General features: G+C 50.9%; 1 protein-coding gene across 9 annotated transcripts in view; it reads right to left on the bottom strand.

Annotated features, from left to right (window-relative positions):
• Positions 1–21,511, bottom strand: part of SCN5A (sodium channel, voltage-gated, type V, alpha subunit) — a 116,375-nt gene extending 94,864 nt beyond the window's left edge. For 4 of the 9 annotated variants that reach the window (XM_006869134.1, XM_006869137.1, XM_006869133.1 and 1 more), the window contains exons 1-3: positions 21,367–21,510; positions 3,338–3,663; positions 1,211–1,329 (exon numbers count right to left, since the gene is read on the bottom strand). In XM_006869134.1, the coding sequence (XP_006869196.1) occupies positions 1,211–1,329; positions 3,338–3,610 (392 nt within the window). In that variant the 5' untranslated portion in view covers positions 3,611–3,663; positions 21,367–21,510. Of the gene's footprint in view, positions 1–1,210; positions 1,330–3,337; positions 3,664–21,366 lie in introns of those variants that run through there. The other 5 variants (XM_006869136.1, XM_006869138.1, XM_006869140.1 and 2 more) reach the window with 2 other exon arrangements.
• Positions 21,512–21,562: the final 51 nt, after the last annotated feature.

Here is a 21,562-nt window from a genome sequence, read left to right as displayed (position 1 = left end):
GGAGCGCCTTTAAGTCTCCCTGTGTTCAGGACTAGGCATTGGGGAGTAGGGGAGGGCAGTGGTGCCTTAAAGGAGCATACTCCATCCCTCCCTGGACTGAAAAAGCTCCTCATCTGTCAGCAGCCATCTGGTCTAAGGTTCACCAAAGCTCACTGGGTAACTGTTTTTCTGAAGCCTCCTGCCCTTGCCCACAGATTACTGGGTGAAGTCTTTGTCTTGGCATTAGAAAAAAGCCTAGCCAGAGGAGGGAGCTGAGGGGCCCCTGGGGAGCCCTGTCGGGCCAGCCCAGCAGAGCCATAACTAGTCATGCTGTTGAGCCCTGAGCCCAGCGGCACTGATGAAATTAGCAGCGGGGCAGACTGTGTGTGCATCCATCTTGGTGGCCACAGTCCAAGACGGGGCTGCCCAGGCATTGCCACGGACACTAAGGCCTCTGGCCTCTCCCTGAGAGGTTCCCTCCCAAAGAACCATGATTAAGTGCCCCCCACCCATTCTCACTCCCTGCCTGAACAAGAAGTAGGATGAGCAAAGGCATGGGGGAGGCAAAGTGGCCCCCCAGGCTCAAAGCATCCTAGGGACTCCAGACAGATCCATGTCTCTTATTATATGGTATCATTGCAAACTGCAGCATTTTTAGGCTGTGGTTTTATATAATTTAATGCTAAGCAGAGTTCTTTGAGAGACTCTGAAACTGCAAACATTTTGTCAACGCCTAATCAAAATTAAGTGTTGCTTCCCTTGGAAGATGCCCACGTGTGAATCAACTGGAGGTCTCTCTATTGGGAAATGGCTTTTCCTCAGCGGGGTCACGGGCAACCTGTTTGCAGGTCCCTGCCAGTGGGTGTGGGGTGGAGGGCTCAGGGAGTGCAGTGGGAGGTGATATTCGGAGCCAGGGAAGCAGCCACAAGCCTCATTTCTTCCAGGATCCTCAGTCATCTAACTTCTAGGATGTCTTCTTCCTGAAGACTCGGAGCAAGTTTCCCGAACAGTCATGTGACTAGGAACCTCTGGGGAGTTAGTTCAAATGCAGATGCTGGCTCTGACCATCTGGGGTAGGATCGGAGAGTCTGCATTTCTATCCAGCTCCCAGTGACCACTGTGCTACCTGCCTGAGGACCCCTGCGGGGCATCAGTACCACCCTCAGCCCTAAACTAGGATGGGGACAGGAAGGAGACGGTGCACTCAATAGTGGTGAGTTGCAAAGGATATGAATGAACCAGAATCTTCACAGCGGCTCTCCGGATGGGGTGGAAGGGACTGAGGACATACAAGGCGTTGGTGGCACTGAACCGGAAGATGGTCTTGCCTCTGTTCAGCACGATGAAGGTCTGTGGACAGAAAGGGTGTTAGGTGAGGGCCCTGACTGTCGCGTGGGGTGGGAGGAAGAGACGGAACAAGGGATGAGCTAGGCAGAGGGGAGCAGCCAGCATAGGGCTCAGTGGACACTCACTGCTACTATGGTGGAATAGGGTGAGGTAAGATTTAGGGGAAGGCAGGTTGATAGAGATGTAGTTTAGTTTTAGAATTTGCATTTCTGACAAGAAGGAGTCTTTCATGACCCACATGTCACAGCAGAGACCAGAGAGGCCAAGCTGACTGATGCTACCTCCTCCCCCTTCTCCCCACCAGGTACACTGGGGACTGGGGGAGCTGGGTCATGGGGCAAGATGTATGGCTGCAGGGGTAGGGATGAGGTAAATGTAGACATCCAGGACACATGACAGGTCCAGCCCAGATCAGAGGAAACGACCTACTGTCTGCCCCTGAAGCGATCATGGGCTCCCTCCCCAGGCTTCCAGAAGACTGTCTACATGGCACAGAAGCGCATGGGAGTAGACACCGAGCGCTGGAGGCAGAGCCACTGCACATCCGGTGAGCACTGAGGCCCAAAGCAGTCTTTGGGAACAGAGGGGTAGGAAGGAGACCCAGAAGGCTAGAGGTCAGAATCACACTTAGGGCCCACTGTTCCAACATTCCTGATGGACTCAAGGACAGAAGAGGTAGGACCCTGACTCTTCCCAACCTGAACTGCCCCCAGCCTCTAAATGCTCAGTCCAGTACCTGAGTCCCCGCCTGACCATGACTCCTACCGGATCCCAGAGAACTCCACTTGAATTACCTCCCAGCCTCACACCATACACAATAACCCCAACCCCAATTCTTATTTCATCTGTGACCAACCATGACCTAAATGTGACTATCAGCCTATCTTGCACCCAACTGTCACCCCAACCTCTGACCTTGGCCTTAATGGAGTCACCTGAAGCAGGGAAAAGGATGAGTTTTCTTTTCCTGCATTTACCTAGGGACTGAGGTGTGGGGTGGTGTTTTACCTACAAAAACACACACACACACACACACACACACACACACACACACTTGTGTGTCTTCTACGCCCATCCTCAGGCTCTTGTGCTCCCACACACAGTGACACACACTGGGACACACCCTCACACAAACCTGTGCCTGCCCTCAGGTGCTTCCTCAGCCTGGTACTAACTGCAGTCATGTGATCACTGCCCTCCTTGGTACCAGCCTCACCCAAATTCAAATCCACCTTCTTTCAGCAGTGAGGCCCAGAGAGCTGGTTGAGGGGTCCCGTGTGCCCTTCAACTGGTGGGGAGTAGGATTGAGCCACAGGATCCTGAGAGACGTGGCTAGGCCAGGGGTCTCAGATGGGAGGGATTTGCCACCTGAGTCTAATTCATGCTGAGAGAATGCCCAAGTCACCCTGACCCAGTCAGAAGGCACCTCCTGTCCTCACAACCAGGAGGGACAGAGGCAGAACACCCCTCGAGCAGTTGCTGCCCCTCCACCCTGTAGGATTTCCCACTGGCCGTCCTGGGCCCGCCTACTGCTACCTAACAAAGTGCAGAGACGAGGTTGCTGAGGCCCAGCCTGAGCCACCCTGGCTCGGTCAACCCCTGGTGAGTTTTCCACGCTCCCAGATGGGTGGGGTGTGGGAGGTACACGCTGTCCTCAACTAGGAAGGAGAGGGGAACCCCACACTCATCAGGCAAGACCCAGAGCCTGACTCTAACTCATACACCAGGGGACCTCAAGAAGTCCTCTAGGGGTAAAAAAATCTAACCACAGACAGCCTCAAAGTAGCTACTCCACAAGAGGGCAAGATTGCAATTGTGACTGTCCTGCCTTTTCTTCACAGCACTAAGCCAGCCTCTCAGTCTGCCTAGTTCCTGCCTCATGTTTTGGGACTCCAAAATTGAGGTGACTGGAATGTAAATCATTCATGACTCATTCCCTCAAAGCTCAGGGGCACCCGCCCAAACAGAGCTCATCTCCCTGTCTGCTGCATGGAAGGGTGGGCGGCATCACCTTTTGGGTGTTGTAGAAGGGGTCCAGGTCTTCCAGGGGCTCCCCAATGAGCTCGCGAGGTGGGTTGCCATAGAGATCCGGCAGCTTCTTGGAGGCTTGCAGGTCCAGCTGGGGCCGGGGCGTCTCTTCCTCGGGCAGCCCATCTCGGCTCTCCTGCGAGGCAGCCGAGCTACGGGCTTGTTTCTCCACCATGCGCTTCTCGATGGCCGCCAGGGACTCCCGGGTGAACCTGCGGAAGCTGCTGGTGCCCCGAGGTAACAGGAAGTGTGCCATCTTCTCATCCTGCTTCTGGGGCACGGGCTCTCCTCACGCTGCCTGTGGGGAGGCTGGAAGATACACAGACAACAGACGTGAGTCTGAATGCAAGACCAAGGGACTGGGTGGTCTCGACCGCTGGGAATGTCTGTGCTGGTAGACAGACAGATGGACATGGTTTACAAAGGACACAGACAGGCACAACTGGCCGACACAAACATGTATAAACCCAGTGCCTGCAAGCAGTGGAGTCTGAACAGGACCTTGCAGGAGGTCACTCTTCCCTTTCTAAACATCCCAAGAATCATGTCTGTATGCAAGAAGACAACAAGGCCTGAGTCACTGAAACACTTTCATACAGGTCCGCTCAACCCCAAAGGAGACTTTTGGCTCCTTAGTTATCATGCCTGGAGACACTTCTCACAACCGGTGCCAACACACCCTGGGCTGAGGTGGGACACTCCTTGGGGTAGAGAAAGGCCTTCTACTTTTTTTATCCCAAATCCCTGGCAGAGCTGGTCCTAAACATGACTACGTGAGTGAATGGATGATAAAGACTATGTGGGGTATCAGAAGGTACCAAGTGCTGCCCTCCCCTCACGCCTGCCCCTTCCATAGGGAACGCTGGAGCTGTATGGAATGTGGCCAGAGGCCCCGTGGGCCTCATCCAAACTCAGGGCTTCTTTTACAGGCAGGTTCCCAGCCTGAGTGTGGGGAACATTCCAACTGCATGAGTGAAGGTGCCCAGACTTCACTCAGGGCACATGAGGTGTCAATATCTGATTGGAAAGTGGGAACTGATGAGGCACCTGTGGCTGCCCCAAACGATACTCAGGCAATCCTGTGGGCTTTCAGAAACAGCTGGTTAACAACTTTGCAGCTGTCATCCAGATGTTGGCACTCCAGTGTCCACAGCTGCCGCAGTGCCTGCAGAGAGGACTGCAAAGGCATCCCCATGGTATAGCACCCTCCCTACAACCATCTGCTTCCAAAGATGGGAAATGCTGACAGAGCATCCCTGGCTCTTCATACGTCCTGCGCTCCTCAACTCCTGAATCAGAACAAACAAGAGAGCGAGTCCCAAGTGACAGCAGAGCCGGAAAATGGTGACCATCATCAACTAGGACATCTCACCAGCTCCTGTGTGTGATGCTGAACTGGGGACTTGTGGCCCTGGTGGCCTCTGATGACTCGGGGCCTGGTGTGAACATGCTGGCCTATGACACCAAGGCAGAAGAATGTGCTCCACAACTGCCCCACCCCCCCCAGCACAGGATGTGGTACCAACAGCCAGCGACTGACACCAACCAGGAGGCGACACTGTTAATGACCACATCAAACCGGGAATGGCTGGGCACCAGTTTAAGAGGGCAGAGTGGACACCTGTTATATCTCTCTGCCAGGAGAGAGTCCCTTTCTATCAACCAAGGGTCAGCACTGATCACACGAGTCACCCATGACCCCAATGAGCTGCCGTTTGTCACCAACCCCATACACGGTCCACAAAGAGCTCAGGCTCCAAGTATCATGGAGTGATGTGAAGTTGGCACCTGGCCAAGTGACAGGTAAACAGTGAGCAAACACAACACAACCAGGCCTCAGAAGGCACCTCTGGTCCCAGGGGGTGGGGGCAGGGAGCAGCATGGAATGTAGGAGAGAGGTCTCTAGACGAACACTTTAAGAACATGCCAACTGTCTTTCTCTTCTGTTTCATTCAAACAAGGCTAGAGGAGCACATCTGTTGCAAATACTAGGTGCAGATGTGGATCCCCATTTTATAAAAGCACTTCCCTGTCTACCTTGATCTCTGAGTGAGCAGACAGACGACCGTAATGCTGAGTGGGAAACTTGGATAATTTTCAACTTTCTTCATTGCTTGTATTCTTTGAGATTATAGCAATTTTTTTTTGTTTTGCTTTTTTAACAACAACAACCAAAAAACCCCCAAACCCCAATAAAGTCATTATTCCTTTTATTACTGTTGCTAAGTATCATTGAGTCGGTTCTGACTCATAGTGACCCTGTATAGGGTTTCTAAGGAACAGCTGGTGGATTTGAACTACTGACCTTGTGGTTCGCAGTCCAGTGCTAATCCTACAGCGCCACACCAAGTTGCTAGGTGGGGGGGTGGGGGAGGTGATCCAGTCCGTGCAAGGCAGCTCTCCTCACTGTGAGCCATCACTGGCTGTGTCATATCAGGAAGCCACCTCTCTTACTTGTAATGATCTCCTTAAAGCAGTGTTCTCTGTCTCACTGTACCCATCTGTGCCTGTTCGCCTAGGGACCTGCAGGTGCTCACTGCTCCACACAGCAGAATGAGCGTGTGGGTGTGTTCACACTCGTATGTACTTCTTCTGCATGTGTGTTTGACTAGCATTGTTAGTTTTATAGAACCAATGTGCTCTAAATCACAATTAAAAACTAATTGTACAGAAGTCTACTATCCATGCAGTCCTGGTATGGCGCTGTAGGATAAGCACTGGACTACAAGGTCAGTTTGAGCTGCAAGGCTGGTGGTTCAAACTCACCAGCCGCTCCTCAGAAACCCTATACAGGGTTGCTATGAGTCAGAACTGACTTGATGGCATTTAACAGCAACATTCATGCAATTTGGTGCATAGATCAAGAATGTAAAGGGGCTCTGGTACTGTAGTGATTATGAGCAGGGCTGTTAACCTCAAGGTCTGTTGTTCAAAACTACCAGCTATCCAGTGGGAAAAAGATGAGGCTTTCTGCTCCCGTAAAGATTTACAGCCTCGGAAACTCTCTGCAGGGTCGCTAAGAGTCAGAATCGACTCCAGGACATATACCACCACCATCAGGAATGTACAGGTTGGGTGGCTTTTCAAAACCTGAACACACTGGGCAAGGAGCACCCAGACCAAGAAATAGATTACTCTTAGGAGTCCCTGAGTGATACAAATGGTTAGGGAACTTGGCTGCTGATAGAAAGGTCGGTGGTTCAAATCGATCCAGGGGCACCTCAGAAGAAATGCCTGGCAATCTGCTTCTGAAAAATCAGTCACCAAAACCCTGAGGAGCACAGTTCTACTCTCTCACACACACCAAGTCCCCATGAGTCAGAATCAGCTGCTTAGACCCCTAGACTTGGACTTCCCATTATCACTCTATTCCTCCGCCACGGCTCACTGCTCTCCTGACTGTTGGGAGCACAGATTAGTTTTACTTGTTTATGTACTTCAGGGGCTCTTAACAGGCCCCTTGTAGGGATGGGGAAAGAATTCAGGGGGAAATTACATCTGCTTCTCATTAATTTCTCACTGAAATCCAGTATTTCCTTCAATTATAGACACACGTATGTAACAAACCTGAAATATCAGCAGTACCTACGACCAAAAGAAACTGCAGCTATCTCTGTATCCCATTACAATTCCTGCAGGTATTTCTGAAATACAATGAATGTTCCTCACTACTTCAAATTATAGTTCTTATGATCATACCCTTTGCTTGATCTCTTATTATTAAATATCTTGATAAAGAGATACTCATACGACTCGAACAGGAATTCGTTTCTAAGCATGGATAGCTATGTTTTAGTATAATTAGTCTCCTTTTGAATCCTCCACATTTTATTTTATCTTGAAAAGTATGAGTCTGAAGTGGTCTTCGTCTGACTTCAGAAAAAAATTAAGACCTGCTGAGATGCTGACCTGGGGGATTCTAAGTAAACCTATCCCTTCCTCTACTTGCCAAGTTTGTTGTTGTTTAGTGCTGTCGAGTTGATTCTGACCCATAGCGACCCTGTATAGGGTTTTCAAGGAGCAGCTGGTGAGCTTGAACCACCGACCTTGCATTTCAAACAGCTTTGCAGTCTGGTGCATTAACCCACAGCACCACACCGCCCCCAAGTTTACTCCTCTGAAAATCCAGGACAAGGGATGAGGTGATCCCAGAGTCCTTTCTGGAAGGTCTGATGCTCTGGCTGTGCCCCACAGGAACGGATCTCAGCTTCACTCAAAGTCTCTGGGCAGAGATAGAGGTGCAGCACCGAAGCGTCTCCCAGGAGGCAACCTTGTCTTGGGAGCCCAGCCCCTTGGGCCTGAGAAATTCTGTTGTGCATCCAGTGAGACTTGGCTTAGAGCTGGAGCTGAGGGTGAGAGGTGGCAGAGGAGGACAGGTATCTGGACTCTTGTGTCTAAGCACTTACCATGCCCCTCCCACCCTCTCTGTCCCAAGCCCTGATCAAGAGCCCTGGGTCCTAGGAAGGGTCTCAACACAGCTGGCCTCCTGCACAGCCCTCATGCCGTCAGGGCCCAGTGGTTTCTCCCTCCAGGGCCACCCAGGGGAGGTGCTGAAACCAGACTCCAAATGAAGTCTCTGTTCACCAGCAGTCACCCAGTGAGCCTCAGGTTCCAAAGTAAACCCGCCAAGAGTGCCCTTTGTCTCTGGGCCCCCACAGGATCTGTTTTCTCTCTTGTTTCCTGGAGGCCTGCACCTGGTTCGGACTCTGCTCTTCCTTCGGGAGCTCAGGGCCCACGCCCTGCTGTGGCCAAGCCTAGCTAAATCTTGGCTGCAGGGTTTCCAGGATGCCAGGGGTGGTCTGAGGATGCGTTCAGCATAGTCATACCCCGAGACATAGGAGACCAGGCCCCCAGCTTGTCAGTGGAAGGCTGGAGAGGACACAACCCCTGAGCAGGGGCTCCATCTCAACATGCAGGAGAGGCTGGACCCCACTATACCTCAATAGGCCAGCACCTCACGACTCTGTCCCCTCACTTAGGGCAGCTTCTTCTAGCCAGTTTCCCCTGTACTGCCGGGTTTACTTGAGTTCTAGGGACCCTGCACTTCATCCTGACCCAGGGTCATCAGTTACTTAGCACATCTCTCCTTAAGTCCCTTGGGCTCCTAAGTTAACAGGAGCAACTGTGAAGTTTCTCCTGACAGTGGCTTCAATCCCCTTACGACCCCCATGCATGGCTTCCTGTATGCCCACTGCCACTGAGACAGGCATCCTCACCTACTAGACCAGGGCAGGGCTCCCAGGCTACCACTCCTGTTCCCAGCTACTCCATACGTGCTGCTTCTACCACCCTGGCGGTGTCTGTCCCCATCAACCTGAATGTAGGGCGTGTGGCCCTGTGTTCATCTGTGAGTGTCCCTGTTGGGCAGTGGAGGGTATCCACACCCTCTCCTGCAGCCTTGCTTTGGGATTGAGGGGCAGGTGGAAGGAGTACCTGGAAGGTGGGTGTGCCTACTCGAGGTCACCCCAGTCTACAAGCAGAGAGTCATCCTGAGCTGAGAAAGCCTGAAAATATGTTCTAGGGAGCCTGGGAACCACTTCCACAGAGCCCATTGCATAAATTGACATGGCAAAGAATATTCTTCACATTTTGTGTTTCAGAGGCTCCGATTCTAAGGCGACATGCCAGACATGCATCAGCACCCTGGAGAAGGCGGGAAGGGACTGCAAAAGGGGGAGCGGGACACTGCAGTTAAGTCAACAATTCCAAATTGTGTGGACCCCATGTGTTTCGCAGCAGAATTGTGCTCCATGTAAATTTCAGTGGTTGATTTTTCGGAAGTAGTGTGTCAGGTGTTTCTACTGAGATGCCCCAGGGGGGACTTGACCCTCCTACCTTTCAATTAGCCGCTGAGCATATAACTGTTTGCACCAGAGGTGACCTACAGGGCCCAAAATACTGATATGAGAGCTAGGAACCTCTTTCACTCTGGGGTCTCACTGCCTGCAAATCCCCCATTAAGACTTCCGGTCTTCTTTCACTACAACTGCATTTCTTTCTGGAGGAAAACACGTTAATTAATTAACATGCTAACTCATAGACTTATTGTACTCATCAAACATTTAATGAGCATCCACTGTGTACATGATCCTACAAATCAGTTCTCAGAATACTTTTCTACTATCATCTTGGGATGAAGAACATGGGGTGATGTTGGGAAAATGGGGCTCAGGTCATAGGTACCTATTTCATAGGGTTGTTGAGATGCATAAATGAATGAAAACAGAACATGCTCAATGAATGTCAGTCAATGTTATTATTGTCATATTATTATTATCCTAAGAGATCCAGCTCAGAAGACCCTCTTCTGATAAAGCAGCCTGGCCAGCCTGCGGCTCCTTCTCTGCTCTGCTCCCAGTCCACTTCATACCTGCGTCATCCCAAGGTCCAGTAGCCAACTGCCATGTCTGTCTTTTCCTTGGTTTGTGCCCTGAGCTCCCAAAGCCGGGCTAGGCAACATCAGAGGTGCCCAGAGGGTGTGCTGAATGAATGAATGAATGAATGAATGAATGAATGAATGAAAGACAAATGAATCTTCCTTACCCAGCCACTAGCCCATACTATGACCATGGAGCTCCATTTCCCAACTATAACGGGGTGAGCACTGAATAAGGATAATTTCTTGTACTATCATGTGCTCATTTATAAGCCTGGCTTTGTGCTCAGTGCTTCTGTGGATCACCTTATTTCATCCTATAAAGAAGACTGATTATGATCCCATATTACAGATGGGAAACTTGATGCATTGAGAGGTTAAGTAAATAAGCCTCCATCTGCATGTGAAGCTAGCAGCTGTGCTAGGTAGCCTCCCACCTTAGAGTACAGACAGCTGGGAGAAAGGTCACAGTTTATTTGTAGCCCACCAACCGGCTGAGTGTGTCTGTGATCCCCACGCCAAGGTAAGAGTTGGCTTTGGTCAGCCCTAAAGGGGCTGCTGTGGCGCTTCGGGTTAATGCATTGGGCTTCAAAGTCGGTTTGAACCGTAAAGTGGGTGGTTCAAGCTCACTAGTCACTCCTTGGAAACCCTATACAGGGTTGCTCTGGATCGTAACTGACTCTACAGAGCACTTAACAGCAACAGTTGAAATTCATGGTGCCTGGGTATAAATGGTTTGTACTGAACTACTAGGCACTGAAAACCCTAGGAGGCAGTTCTTTTCTGTCACACGTGGGGTGGCCATGAGCTGACATTGACTCAGCGAGAACAAGGATTGGTTTATTGATTTATTGGTTTAGTCCGAATTCAGTATGCTGTTGTAAAATACACACTGGATTTGGAAGGCTTAAGAGCATTGGTCTGCTAGCGTAGTGGTTACGAATCAGGCTGCGAGCCTCAAGGTCAGCAGTTCGAAACTACCATCTGCTCCGCAGGAGAAAGATGAGGCTTTCTGCTCCCGTAAAGATTTACAGCCTCGGAAACCCTGTACAGGGTCGCTATGGGTCAGAACCAACTCGACGGCACTTAACAACAACAACAGGAGCACTGGTGGCACAGTGCTTAAGCACTGGGCTGCTAACCAAAAGGTCATCCACTCTGAGAGAAAGACGTGTTGGTCTGACTCCATGAAGATTACAGCTTAGGAAACCCTATGAGGCAGTTCCTTCTACTCTCTCCAACAGGGGCACAATGAGTCAGAATCGACTGGAAGGCAACTGAGTTGGCCTTGGCTTTAGAAGGTGTGTTTTTGTTAACTGGCTCCGAGTTGGTATGACCTACAGTGACCCTGTATAGGGTTTCCGAGGCTTTTTAAAATTTTGAGGTGGGAGCAGAAAGCCTCGTTCTCCCACAGAGCGGCTGGTGGGCGCGAACTGCGGATTCTGTGGCTCGCAGTTCAGTGTTTATCATGAGGAGTCACTGTACTCTCTTTAGAAGGCTTATGAGCACACAGAGGAATACATAAAATTCCATTAATCTAAAAATAATATTTACATGCTAAAATAGTATCATTTTGGAAGCTGTTGTTGTTGTGTGCCGTGGACTCGGTTCTGACTCATAGCGACCCTGTACTCATAGTGACCCTATGTAGGGTTTCCGAGGCTGTAAATACTTACAGAAGCAGAAAGTCTCATCTTTCTTGCACGGAACGGCTGTTAGTTTCGAACTGCCAACCTTGAGGTTAACAGCCTGATTCATAACCACACTACCAAAGACACTGGGTTAAATAAAATACAAGAAAACTAATTTCACCTGTTTCTTTTTATACTTTAAAAGGTGGCTACTCGAAAAATTTTAATTGCATTGGTGGGAGGGAGCATGGTGGCTCTATTTGATAAGCACTGGGCTTGGAATGAACCATAAAGTCTGTGGTTACAGCCCACTAGTCACTTCTTAGTAGAAAGATGAGATTTTCTGCTCCCACTAAGATTTAAAGCCTCGGAAACCCTACATAGGGTCACTATGAGTCGGAACTGACTCAGTGGCATTTAACAATAACAACAACAATGATTTGTATTTGATATTAATTATTGGATGGTACTATCCTAGGTTTCCAGCCACCAGGCCCTAAACCCTAAAAGAACTCCACCTGCTTTGGCCTGAGAAGTGGCTGAGGCAGTGGTTGTGGGTGGTTGAGGAGGCTTTAGCTCAGGGAAGGGATGGTGCCGGTGGTGGGGGGCACCAACACCATGTTTTAGGACAGTCCACCCGCCCAGGCAATTGTCTGCACAATCCTGGCTCTCCAGGGTACCGCCCCCCTTGCACAAAGGCTCAGTGGGGGAGCCAGTTGGTGCTCCTGACCTGGGTATTCAGGTCCCTGCTCCCAGATCAAAGGCACACATTTTCACGGGCCTCAGCTAACATGCTCCCTGTAGACAGCACTCCTTTGAGGCTTTAGAGGCATTAACCCAGTCCTGTCTGAAGCTGGTCCTCAGGAGGGGGAGAGCCTGAGAGGCATTCCTCCTCTATTCCCATCTCCGCCTCCAGCCATCTGGAACAGTCCCGCAGAATCCCGCTCCTCCCTTCCGCAGAACACGCCTACCCCAGAAGCCGGGGATGCCCTCATTTACATCCATTTGCATTTCATTTATTTCAACACCCAGGCTGAAGCCGAGGCTAATTCAGCTGGCAGGAAAACCTTACCAGCTTGTGGTGCTGAAGTTCCCTTGGCGGGGATGACACTGGCCCCCTTCCTCCAGAGGTGAGGAGTCGAGGGGCTGACTACCAGGTTCCCTAAAGGAGCTCCCAGCCCCACTGCTTTTTCATTTCCTCCCCCTTCCTCGGCTGTAAGGATGGAGATCAGGGTTGAGATTTGAACTAAGGCCTCTCAACAAATGCTCAGCAGGGTTCAGTGCCACGCCTAGGGTATTGTGAACTCCCCAGATCATCCTGGGGGTCCCCACAAGGTGTGCAGCACATCCTACTAACGAAGCCTGAGTCTTCCTTGTTCCCCTTAAATGGAGGGGTCAGTACTTGGAGAACTGGTTCAGTCACCCAGGGGTGGTCTTGACCCAGACCCAGGATATGCACAACACACATAATCAGGCCACGATTACCCACTTGGCAGAAAGGGGCACACGAGATAGCAGTCAGCAGCCTAGGTCTCTCTCTGGCCCGTTCCTTCCAACTCATTTTTCTCAATACTTGGGTTGAAAAATGAGAAAGGCATGTTGGGGAACGGTGCAGATGTCATGGCAACCGAGGTATTTATGGGGCACCTACTGTGTGCACTGAGGGAGACAGAAATACCCCAAGAGGATGTTGGGAGGCCTACCTTCATAGCCGCCAGAGGAAAAGAAGCCAATTCCAAATATCTATAGTGCTCAAGTGCCCGTGAAAGAGCTCTATCACCATAGTGGGTTATGAGTTGCGCTGCTAATGTCAAAACCAGCAGTTTAGATCTACCAGCTGCTCCGCCGGAGAAAGATGAGGCTTTCTGCTGCCTTGTAAACCCTGTACAGGATCACTCTGAGTCGGAATAGACTCCTGGGCAAACAACCACCAACCAAAGTACCCATGACACAATATAGTCAACGTTCAGTCCTTTTCCTCTAATACTCTTTTTAAAGTCGCGGTATAATTTGTTGTTGTTAAGTGCCGCCGAGTTGGTTCCAGCCCATAGTGACCCTGTATAGGGTTTCTGAGAAGCGGCTGGAGAGCTTGAACTGCCGACTTTGTAGTTCAGATCGACCTTGTGGCCCGGCGCATTAACCCACAGTGCCACCTTAGGACTTATAGGTATAATTTACATCCATAAAATGCACCAGTTTTAGGTGTACAGTTGGATGACTTTTGACAAATGTATACAAACTGTCACCCCAATTAAGATAGAGAACAATTTCCATCAGCCCAGAAAGTTCCTTTCTGCATCTTCCTGTCAGCTGTTCTGATGCCCATCACTGCAGATGACCTGAACCTATTCTAGAGCCTCTCATGGATCTCATGTCATCTGGGGTTTTTTTTTGTGTGTGTGTGTGTCAGGTTGTTTTTACTTAGCAGAATGCTTTTATTTGCTGGTAAGAGCCACCTAAGGTACCTGTGCACATTAATCCAATAATAAAAGGTGAGGTCCAGTTACCTGTGTGCAATGGGGAAGTCCCCAAGGGATTCTGTGGGAGCTTTTCTCTCCTTCCCTCTGATATTTCCTGAAACGGAAGCTCAGCAATTATACATCTAATAGGCACTAGGCTCAACAAGCAAGTGGGGGCTTCCTGGGGTTTCCAGTTTTGTTGGCAACTATACTGTCACTTTATTTAACTGGCAGTCTGCTACTTGTGACCCAGCACGGGGTGGAGTTGGTGCGTGTACATGGTCGAACGGGTTCCTATCCCCTTCTTCTGCTCTCAAGTCTGGGCTCTGTCCCTGGGCCTCCTTGCACTCCCACATCAGCGGAGTGTCCCTTGGGTAGGGCCCTGGACTCCACAGGAAATGGACTCTGGGGCTGACAGAGTTCTGTGGGCATTGACTCAGAGGCTGGGTAGCTGAGGGCCGGAACCTTGGTTTTGAGGGGATGGGGTTGGAGCTTTGATGACCATCCAGGAACTATGGATTGGGCTAGGTTGGCCCCTCCCATGATCTGATTTTCCTCCTACCTTAGCTCCTTCCAGGGTACCTCCCAGCCTGGCCGGGGCAAGGGGGACTACTCCAGCCTGAGAAGTGATTTGGTTCCAGAAGCCAAATGACCCCTGCTGTCTCTGAAAACTGCATCTTGAACCAGGCCTTCCTTCACACAGGTCTTCCAGGAATCAATACCTGCCAGAAAGGCGTTTACTAGCCTCCTGATGTCAGCCTTTCAACTGCTAGAAATCCATTCCCTGAGAGTACAGTATAAGCTGCTGCCTGGGCCAGGCTAGGCTGGCCGGGGAGACACCGTTCAGCTCCTCCTGCATCCCTGTGTGACCTTGAGCCTGTAGGGACAGGCTGGCCAGAGATGAAAAAGGCTCTCCTAGTGGGTGGGGAACCTTTGCAGACAACCGTGAAAGGAAGTGAGAGCAGCTCCTTCCTTTCACTCAGCTAATACCCTTGTGGGACACAACTTTCCACTGTTTCCCTGGGAGATTCCGCCAGAAGAGGAGAGGAAGTGAAAGAACTTAAGCCTCTAGCATAAACATTTTCTTCCAACAAGAGGCTTGGAGATCTGATTTGATCCCTTTCACCTCTCCAAGTGCTTTGCATCAGCTAAGGCCAGGTTTCATTCCTGCATCCTCCACGCAGGCTGCTCTGGGTTACACTGAGCTCCCAACTCCAACCTTGTATCCTCCCTGTCTCCCACTGCCCCATGGGATGAGCCTGAGTGGCTCGAGGGGGCCTCATTTCTTTTCCAGTGCTCCAGAATAGCCAATAGAGAGAGGAATGGGAAAGAGAGGTTGATGAATTGTTCCCTTGGACTCTCATTTGAAAAATCCCAAATAAGCTTTCTGTTAGGCTTGGGAGCATACCTGGTTTCCTTTTAGGAAAAGAAGATGGGAAAAATCTTGGGGCATTTGGATCCCCAGCCCATGGCTGTGACTCTGCAGTGATGGGCTGAGGGTCAGCTAAGCAACACAGGTGATACAAGTTTCAAAGAATCTATGAGTTAGATGGGCCTCAAAGTTATGACTCATGGGGTGGGGGTGAGCTCTGGTTCCCCCTACCTCTTAAAAGGCCAAGACCTAGACTCCTTCCCTCATTTGGGGGTCTCAGGCCTCTGGAATTGACGTGGGGTCTCTATAAATAGTGCTCATTCCATATTGATCATATTAAAAAGACACGGTATGTTCTAGGCCCATGGAGAGGAGAGTTATGTCTAAAAATAGTCACGTCCCCACGAACCGTTGCCAGCCCGAGGCCAGTGGTATAAGCAGTATGTAATATAAGGGGCAGTCTGAAGGGGAATTTCCTCAGTGGGGTGGGGATGGAAATGCAGGCATGGAACTTTGCCCTTCCTCCATTCTCTCTGCTCTACCAGGGAACTTGTTCTTGCCTCAGGGCCTTTGCACTTGAGGTTCCTTCTTTAACTTTTTTTTTTTTCCCTCCAGATCTCCTTAGATGTATCTTGTCACTCCAGTCTCATTTCAGTTACTTCCTTCAAAAGGCATTCCCTGACTGTACACTGTGACGTGACCGAGCAGAATTGTCCCATAGAGTTTCCTAGACTGGAATCTTTATGGGTGCAGATCTCCAGGTCTTTTTTTAAACTCTGGAGCTGCTGGTGGGCTCAAACCATCAACCTTTAGCTCAGCAACCATTGAGCCACCAGGGCTCCTTGGTCTAGCGTTCCTCTAGCTCTTATCTCTGTCATACCATCCCTCTGTATTTCCTCTGGAGCATTGCTCACTATCTAAAATTATCTTCCATATCTATTTGTTTAGTGATATCCAGTCTGTCTCAGCCCACTAGAATGTAAATTTCATTAGAGAAGTTATCTTATCTGTCGTGTACACATTCTAGAATCTTCCAAGGCACAGAGTAGGTGCTGAATGTCCCTTTCCAACGTCTCCTCTACCAGCTCAGGCTGAGCTCTGCCTGTGGTCCCTGCCTCAGGCCAATGTGAGTGGGCAGAGGGCAGTGTGTGTGTGTGTGTGCCCAGTCCCAGATGCAGTTCACAGTCTCCACCTCCCTGTGGCCACTCTGCTCCCTCCTGCAGCAACTTCTGTCTGCAGAATGCCTGCGGGCTCTGCCTCCATCCCTTCAGACACAGAACTTTAGTTGCAGTTCCTTTACTCTATATTATCCTGTGTACCTCTTCTACACTACTTATCCTGAAACACTATTTTCTGGGACATGTTTCTCTCCTCAGGGGAAAGCCCCTCTACCCTTCCTTCCCTCTATGTCCACCAGGAATCCCAGTTCGTGCCATCAAAATCTCCCTCTTAGAGATCCATACACAGGTCATCTCATCTGGGGTCTCCCTGACTGGCCCACTGGACAAGCCATAGCAACTTCAGACTCTATAGACCCCACAGACTCACAACCCTCGGGCCCCTTGCCCTGGAGGAAAAGCGTCTTTCCTATAAGCATTCAAACATGGATGCACCACATGGACACACATGTGTAGTGTCCACTTCAGACTCTCCCAACAACACTCCCTTGACCCTACCCCCTCCTAGCTCTCCTCTATCTCTCTTCTCTCTTCAACCATCAAACTCTTTGAAAGAGCTGTCTACACTTGCTGTCTCCACTTCCTCACCTCCTGCTGACTCCTCAGCCCACTCTGAACTGGCTTCCATTCCCACCAAGTCATTCATTCATTTATTTATCAGCAATGAATGATTCGTCCGTGTTAGGCAGCACATTCTGTGTGCACCAGAGGCAAATTCCCTTGCCCAGGTCATCAGCAGTCTCGCTGTTGCTCAGTCTAATAATGCACACTTCTTTTGAAATAATCTTGTATTTATTTTTTAATTTATCCATGAACACTGCTTAGAACTTAACTATTTCAGCAGAAAAGAAATAGGTGGCTGGTTCTCCCTCCTTGTTGGATTGTGCATTTTCCTTGCTTTCTGTGGCCTCTCTCACTCCTGGTTTGCCTCCCACTTCACTCAGCCCCCACTACAGATGTCTGCCTTTTCAGCTGTTGGAGTTCCTCAGGACTCTGGACTCAACCCTTTTCTCTCATCTTCCTTCTATACCTGTGGTTTTTGACCCTAGTGGCACATCAGAATCACCTCAGCACTTTTAAAACTACTGATAGTGAGGTTCCACCCAGAGTTAATTGAATTAGAATCTTTAGGGATGCAGCTTGGGAAAGGTATGCTTTAAAAAACAAACAAACAAAAAACACCCCAAAACTTTCTGAGTGATGCTAATAGTACCAGGGTTGAGGAGCACTAGTCTGTACTCTGTGCTGTTGTTGTTGTTAAGTTTCACGGAGTCAATTTCCAGTCAGAGTGACCCCATGTGATAGAGTAGAACTGTCCCATAGGTTTTCTAAGCTGTTCAGTGCTTGGCTGTTCACTGAAAGGTGGGCAGTTTGAAGATTCACAGCCTTGGAAACCCTGTGGGGCAGTTCGACTGTGGCCTGTAGGGTTGACATAAGTCAGAATTGACTTGATGGCAGTGGGTTATGTTGTTGTTGTTGTTGAGTACCGTGGAGTCGGTTCCGACTCATAGCAACCCTGCACAGGGTTTCCAAGGCTGTAAAATCTTTACCGGAGCAGAAAGCCTCGTCTTTCTCTCGCAGAACAGCTGTTAGTTTCAAACTGCTGACCTTGGGGTTAGCAGCCCGATTCATAACCACTACGCTACCAGTGCCAATTCACAACCATTATGCTACTAGAGCCGCTGTAAAAGCAAATTACCAGGTCATTCTCATGCAGAACCCCTTGGTGGAACTGCCAACTTTTTGGGTAGCAATTAAGTACTTAACTGTTAAACCAACAGGGCTCCTTAGCACTCCAGGTGTTGTTGTTTAAGTGGGTTCTGACCCATAGCGACCCTCTGTATAGGGTTTCCAAGGAGCAGCTAGTAAGCTTGAACCACCGACCTTGTGGTCCAAACAGACTTTGCAGTCCAGTGCATTAACCCACAGAGCCACACAAGGACTCCCTGGGTTGTTGTTGAGTTCTGTCAAGTCGGTTCTGACCCATAGCAGCCCCATATAGGGTTGCCGAGGAGTGACTGGTGAGCTTGAACCACTGACCTTGTGGTTCAAATGACTTTGCAGTCCAGTGCATTAACCCATAGCGCCACACCAGGACTCTGGACTCCCTGGGTAGGCAAATCTAATTCATTGCCATGGCACCAAATACCCTGTGCTGAGAACTGTAAGTTTCTACGTCGAGACAAGATCTTGTTGCTGAACATCAGACCCTTTTCTCTTTAGATGCACTGTAGATTCAAATCAGTTCTCTATCAAGGTTGCCAGTACAAACTTCACTTGCTCATTTCCTCACTGAATGTAGTATGAGGCAGTGCAGCTCACCTAGCATCAAAGCTAGGCATGGGAGGATAGCATTTTCCTCAACAGAGAAGGAAGATGGTTTTGTCCTGTGGTACCCTGTCTGCTAGGTCTCCTTCAACTGAAAGAGTTTTCGCGGGACCTGTGGGTCTGTCCTGGGTAGGTGGTAGAGCAAAGAACAGGCTACGTGGGCACAAACGAAAGCTCCGTTACTTAGCAGGTGATAACTGTGAGCAAGAGATGTAACCTTTCTGTGCCTCCAGTTTCATCATCTGCAAAATGGCCATTAGGCAGTGCCCATACAAGGGTTCAGTGAGTTGATCCTTACAACAGCGCTCAGTGTGGTGCCTGACCCACAGAAAACACTCAGTGAATGTTAGCTATTTTTAGTACCATTACTGAGGATAAGTTCCCAATTCCTGAGCAGAGCTTACAAGGGCCCCCCCTGACTGTGACCTTGGCTTTAACTTCTGCTCTGCTCTCCCTCATACCTTGGACTCCAATGGGCCACTGAACTAACTGTGCTGGTTCATATCTCTGTGTTTATGTGCACATGGGTCTTTATAACTGAAATGCTCTTCCACACTTTCCTGACCTGGCAAACTCCTACTCATCCTTCAAAACCAAAGTGGAAGTTTACTTTGTTAGAAAGCTACCCTTGACTCTCTTAGTGGGCTCTAGGAACACACGGCTGTCATTGTGCACCCTTCCAATAGCCCTCCCAAGAATCAGCAGGAACCAACCTCCAGTGTACAGAACAGTGATTGGCCTTTACTAATGCTCTAGGCAGGCAGTCCCTAGGACTCCCTCTTCCTTGGATTGCCTGAGTACCTGCCTCTTCTGCTTCCACACCCCCAGCTGTCTGTGGTGTTTCCCATCACTACACAGGAGCTCCGTCCCCACGCTGAGTCAGTAAGTCAATGCTGGAATTTTCCCAGAGGAGCTTGATCACCACCCAGAGATGGCGCCCAGCACCTCAAAGGCATGGCAGCTGCCCATACCACACAGGTTCTTGGCACCCCAGGACTAGATCTCCTCTGTCGAGATTCTCTTTGGTCAGTTCTAAGCTAATATGGCCCTCAGGAAGTAGAGCTAAAAGGATCTTCACCCTGAAAGGTGTCTCAGATCCACTGACTCTTGAGGTGACCTTGGATAAGTCCTTGACCCTCTCCAACCCTCAGCTCCCCCTCCACAATGTGGTGGTCATGATAGGGTTAGATTAAACTTTCAGTGAGGCTTGGTTCGGCAGGGGCTGGGCATTCTACCATGGTCTGTGCTGACTCGATGTCACCTCCCCTCCCCTCCCCACATTCTTGTGACAGAAGAGTGGCTTGAGTAACCAACCTGCTCCACTTTCTTTCCACCTTTCAGCCCCATTACCCTCTCCGGGGTACCCACCCAATTCTAAAAGGAAGGCGGTTGAGTGGCCTGGGCCTCTGCGGCTCAGGGGCCCTCCGTGTACCGATAGATAGTGGGGGTCGGAGAAAGGGTTGAGGGAGCGGGCATGATGGGGGGCAAGCAGTTTTCCTGTCTGGACCATGCTGTCGTGGCTCACTGTGGGAGGTGCTTGGGGTCTCAGGGGCACGACGGAACAGCTGGTTGAATAGAACTCCAGTACAAGACCCCAAGAAAAGGCGGTCCACAACCATTCACAATTCCAGACCAGGCTCAAAGCACTAAAGGTCTATTCCCGCTGCAACCTCAGTCATCAATTCTTCCCATTTCGCTTGTGTGCTGGCTTCCAACAGGTGTTTGCAAGGCGGGCCTATAACCCCGGCCTATAGCCCTCTCCTCACTAGCTCTTGGCGCCTACGATAAGGCTGGGCATCTGCACTTCCTCCCAGGGTGCCACCAAAGGCAACCAAATACCACAGAGTACAAGAGCCGCCTCCATTCAGGGCCCAGGGATCTCCGGGGTCAGAGAGCGGGGACAGAGATCTCTCCTCAATCACAGCGCACAGAGATCTCTCCACTAGGGAACCACAGAGGTCCCTCCGTCTTCAGGGCACACAGACCAGAGATCGAAGAAGTGGCCAGATTAGGGCGTCAGCGGGTATCGATATCTCTTCGTGGTCTGAGTGTGAAGAAACAGGACACACAAAGTCTCACCCTCGTCAGGGTGCACAGAGATCTCTTCCCGGTGGGGACGGGCACAGATCTCGCCCACAGATCTCGCCTAACGGACGGCTCTCTAGGTCCAAAGAAAGAGGGACTTGGCCCCTTCCCCCATTCCCAGCCCTGGTCGGATTGCCCCCAGGTCTCCGGAATCACACTCACTGCGCGCCTAGCCGCCTCTCTGACCTTGGGGGTCTCCGGCTTCGGGAATCCGGGTCCCAATCCCAGACCCTCCCTGAGCCTGCGCCAGGGTCCGCCGGGAAGCCGGGGCTGCAGTTCCCCCTCCCCCGGCACTCGACAGCGCACTGGGAAGCCAGGAAGGGAAGGGAAGGGGAGGGGGTGCCCAACGATTAGAGACGCCCCACCGGGGTGGGATCCCTTCCAGCCAAGCCGATCTAGCCACTTCTTCCACCGCTCCCACCCTCTGGGGTACTGATGGGGGAGGGAGCGGCCCGCCGACCCGGGGCAGGGGAAGGGAATCGCAGGGGCACAGGCTCCGGCCCTCGGGGAGGAAAGTTGGGCGGCGGCAGGCAGAGGGACTCTGGTTGGGCCGGGGCTGCCCAGCGCAGGGGCGCTTGCTCACCTGCTGATCTCCCCGGCCCGGGCCCCCGGGTGGGCGACTACGACTCGGCGTGGGCTCGGCTTGGTGCGGGACTCGGGGCACTGGGCGCAGTCTCAGCGGCCCCGGGGGCGCGATCTCCACATCCCACGGGCGCCTCCGCCGTCTCGGTTCCGCGGCTGGGTTCGGGCTCCCGGGCTCGGCGGGCGGCGCGGGCTCG

Source organism: Chrysochloris asiatica, unplaced genomic scaffold (genome assembly GCF_000296735.1).
Source record: "Chrysochloris asiatica unplaced genomic scaffold, ChrAsi1.0 scaffold00127, whole genome shotgun sequence".
Lineage (NCBI taxonomy): Eukaryota > Metazoa > Chordata > Mammalia > Afrosoricida > Chrysochloridae > Chrysochloris > Chrysochloris asiatica.
Note: the sequence above shows the minus strand (reverse complement) of the source record. Positions and strands in the feature narration are given on the sequence as shown.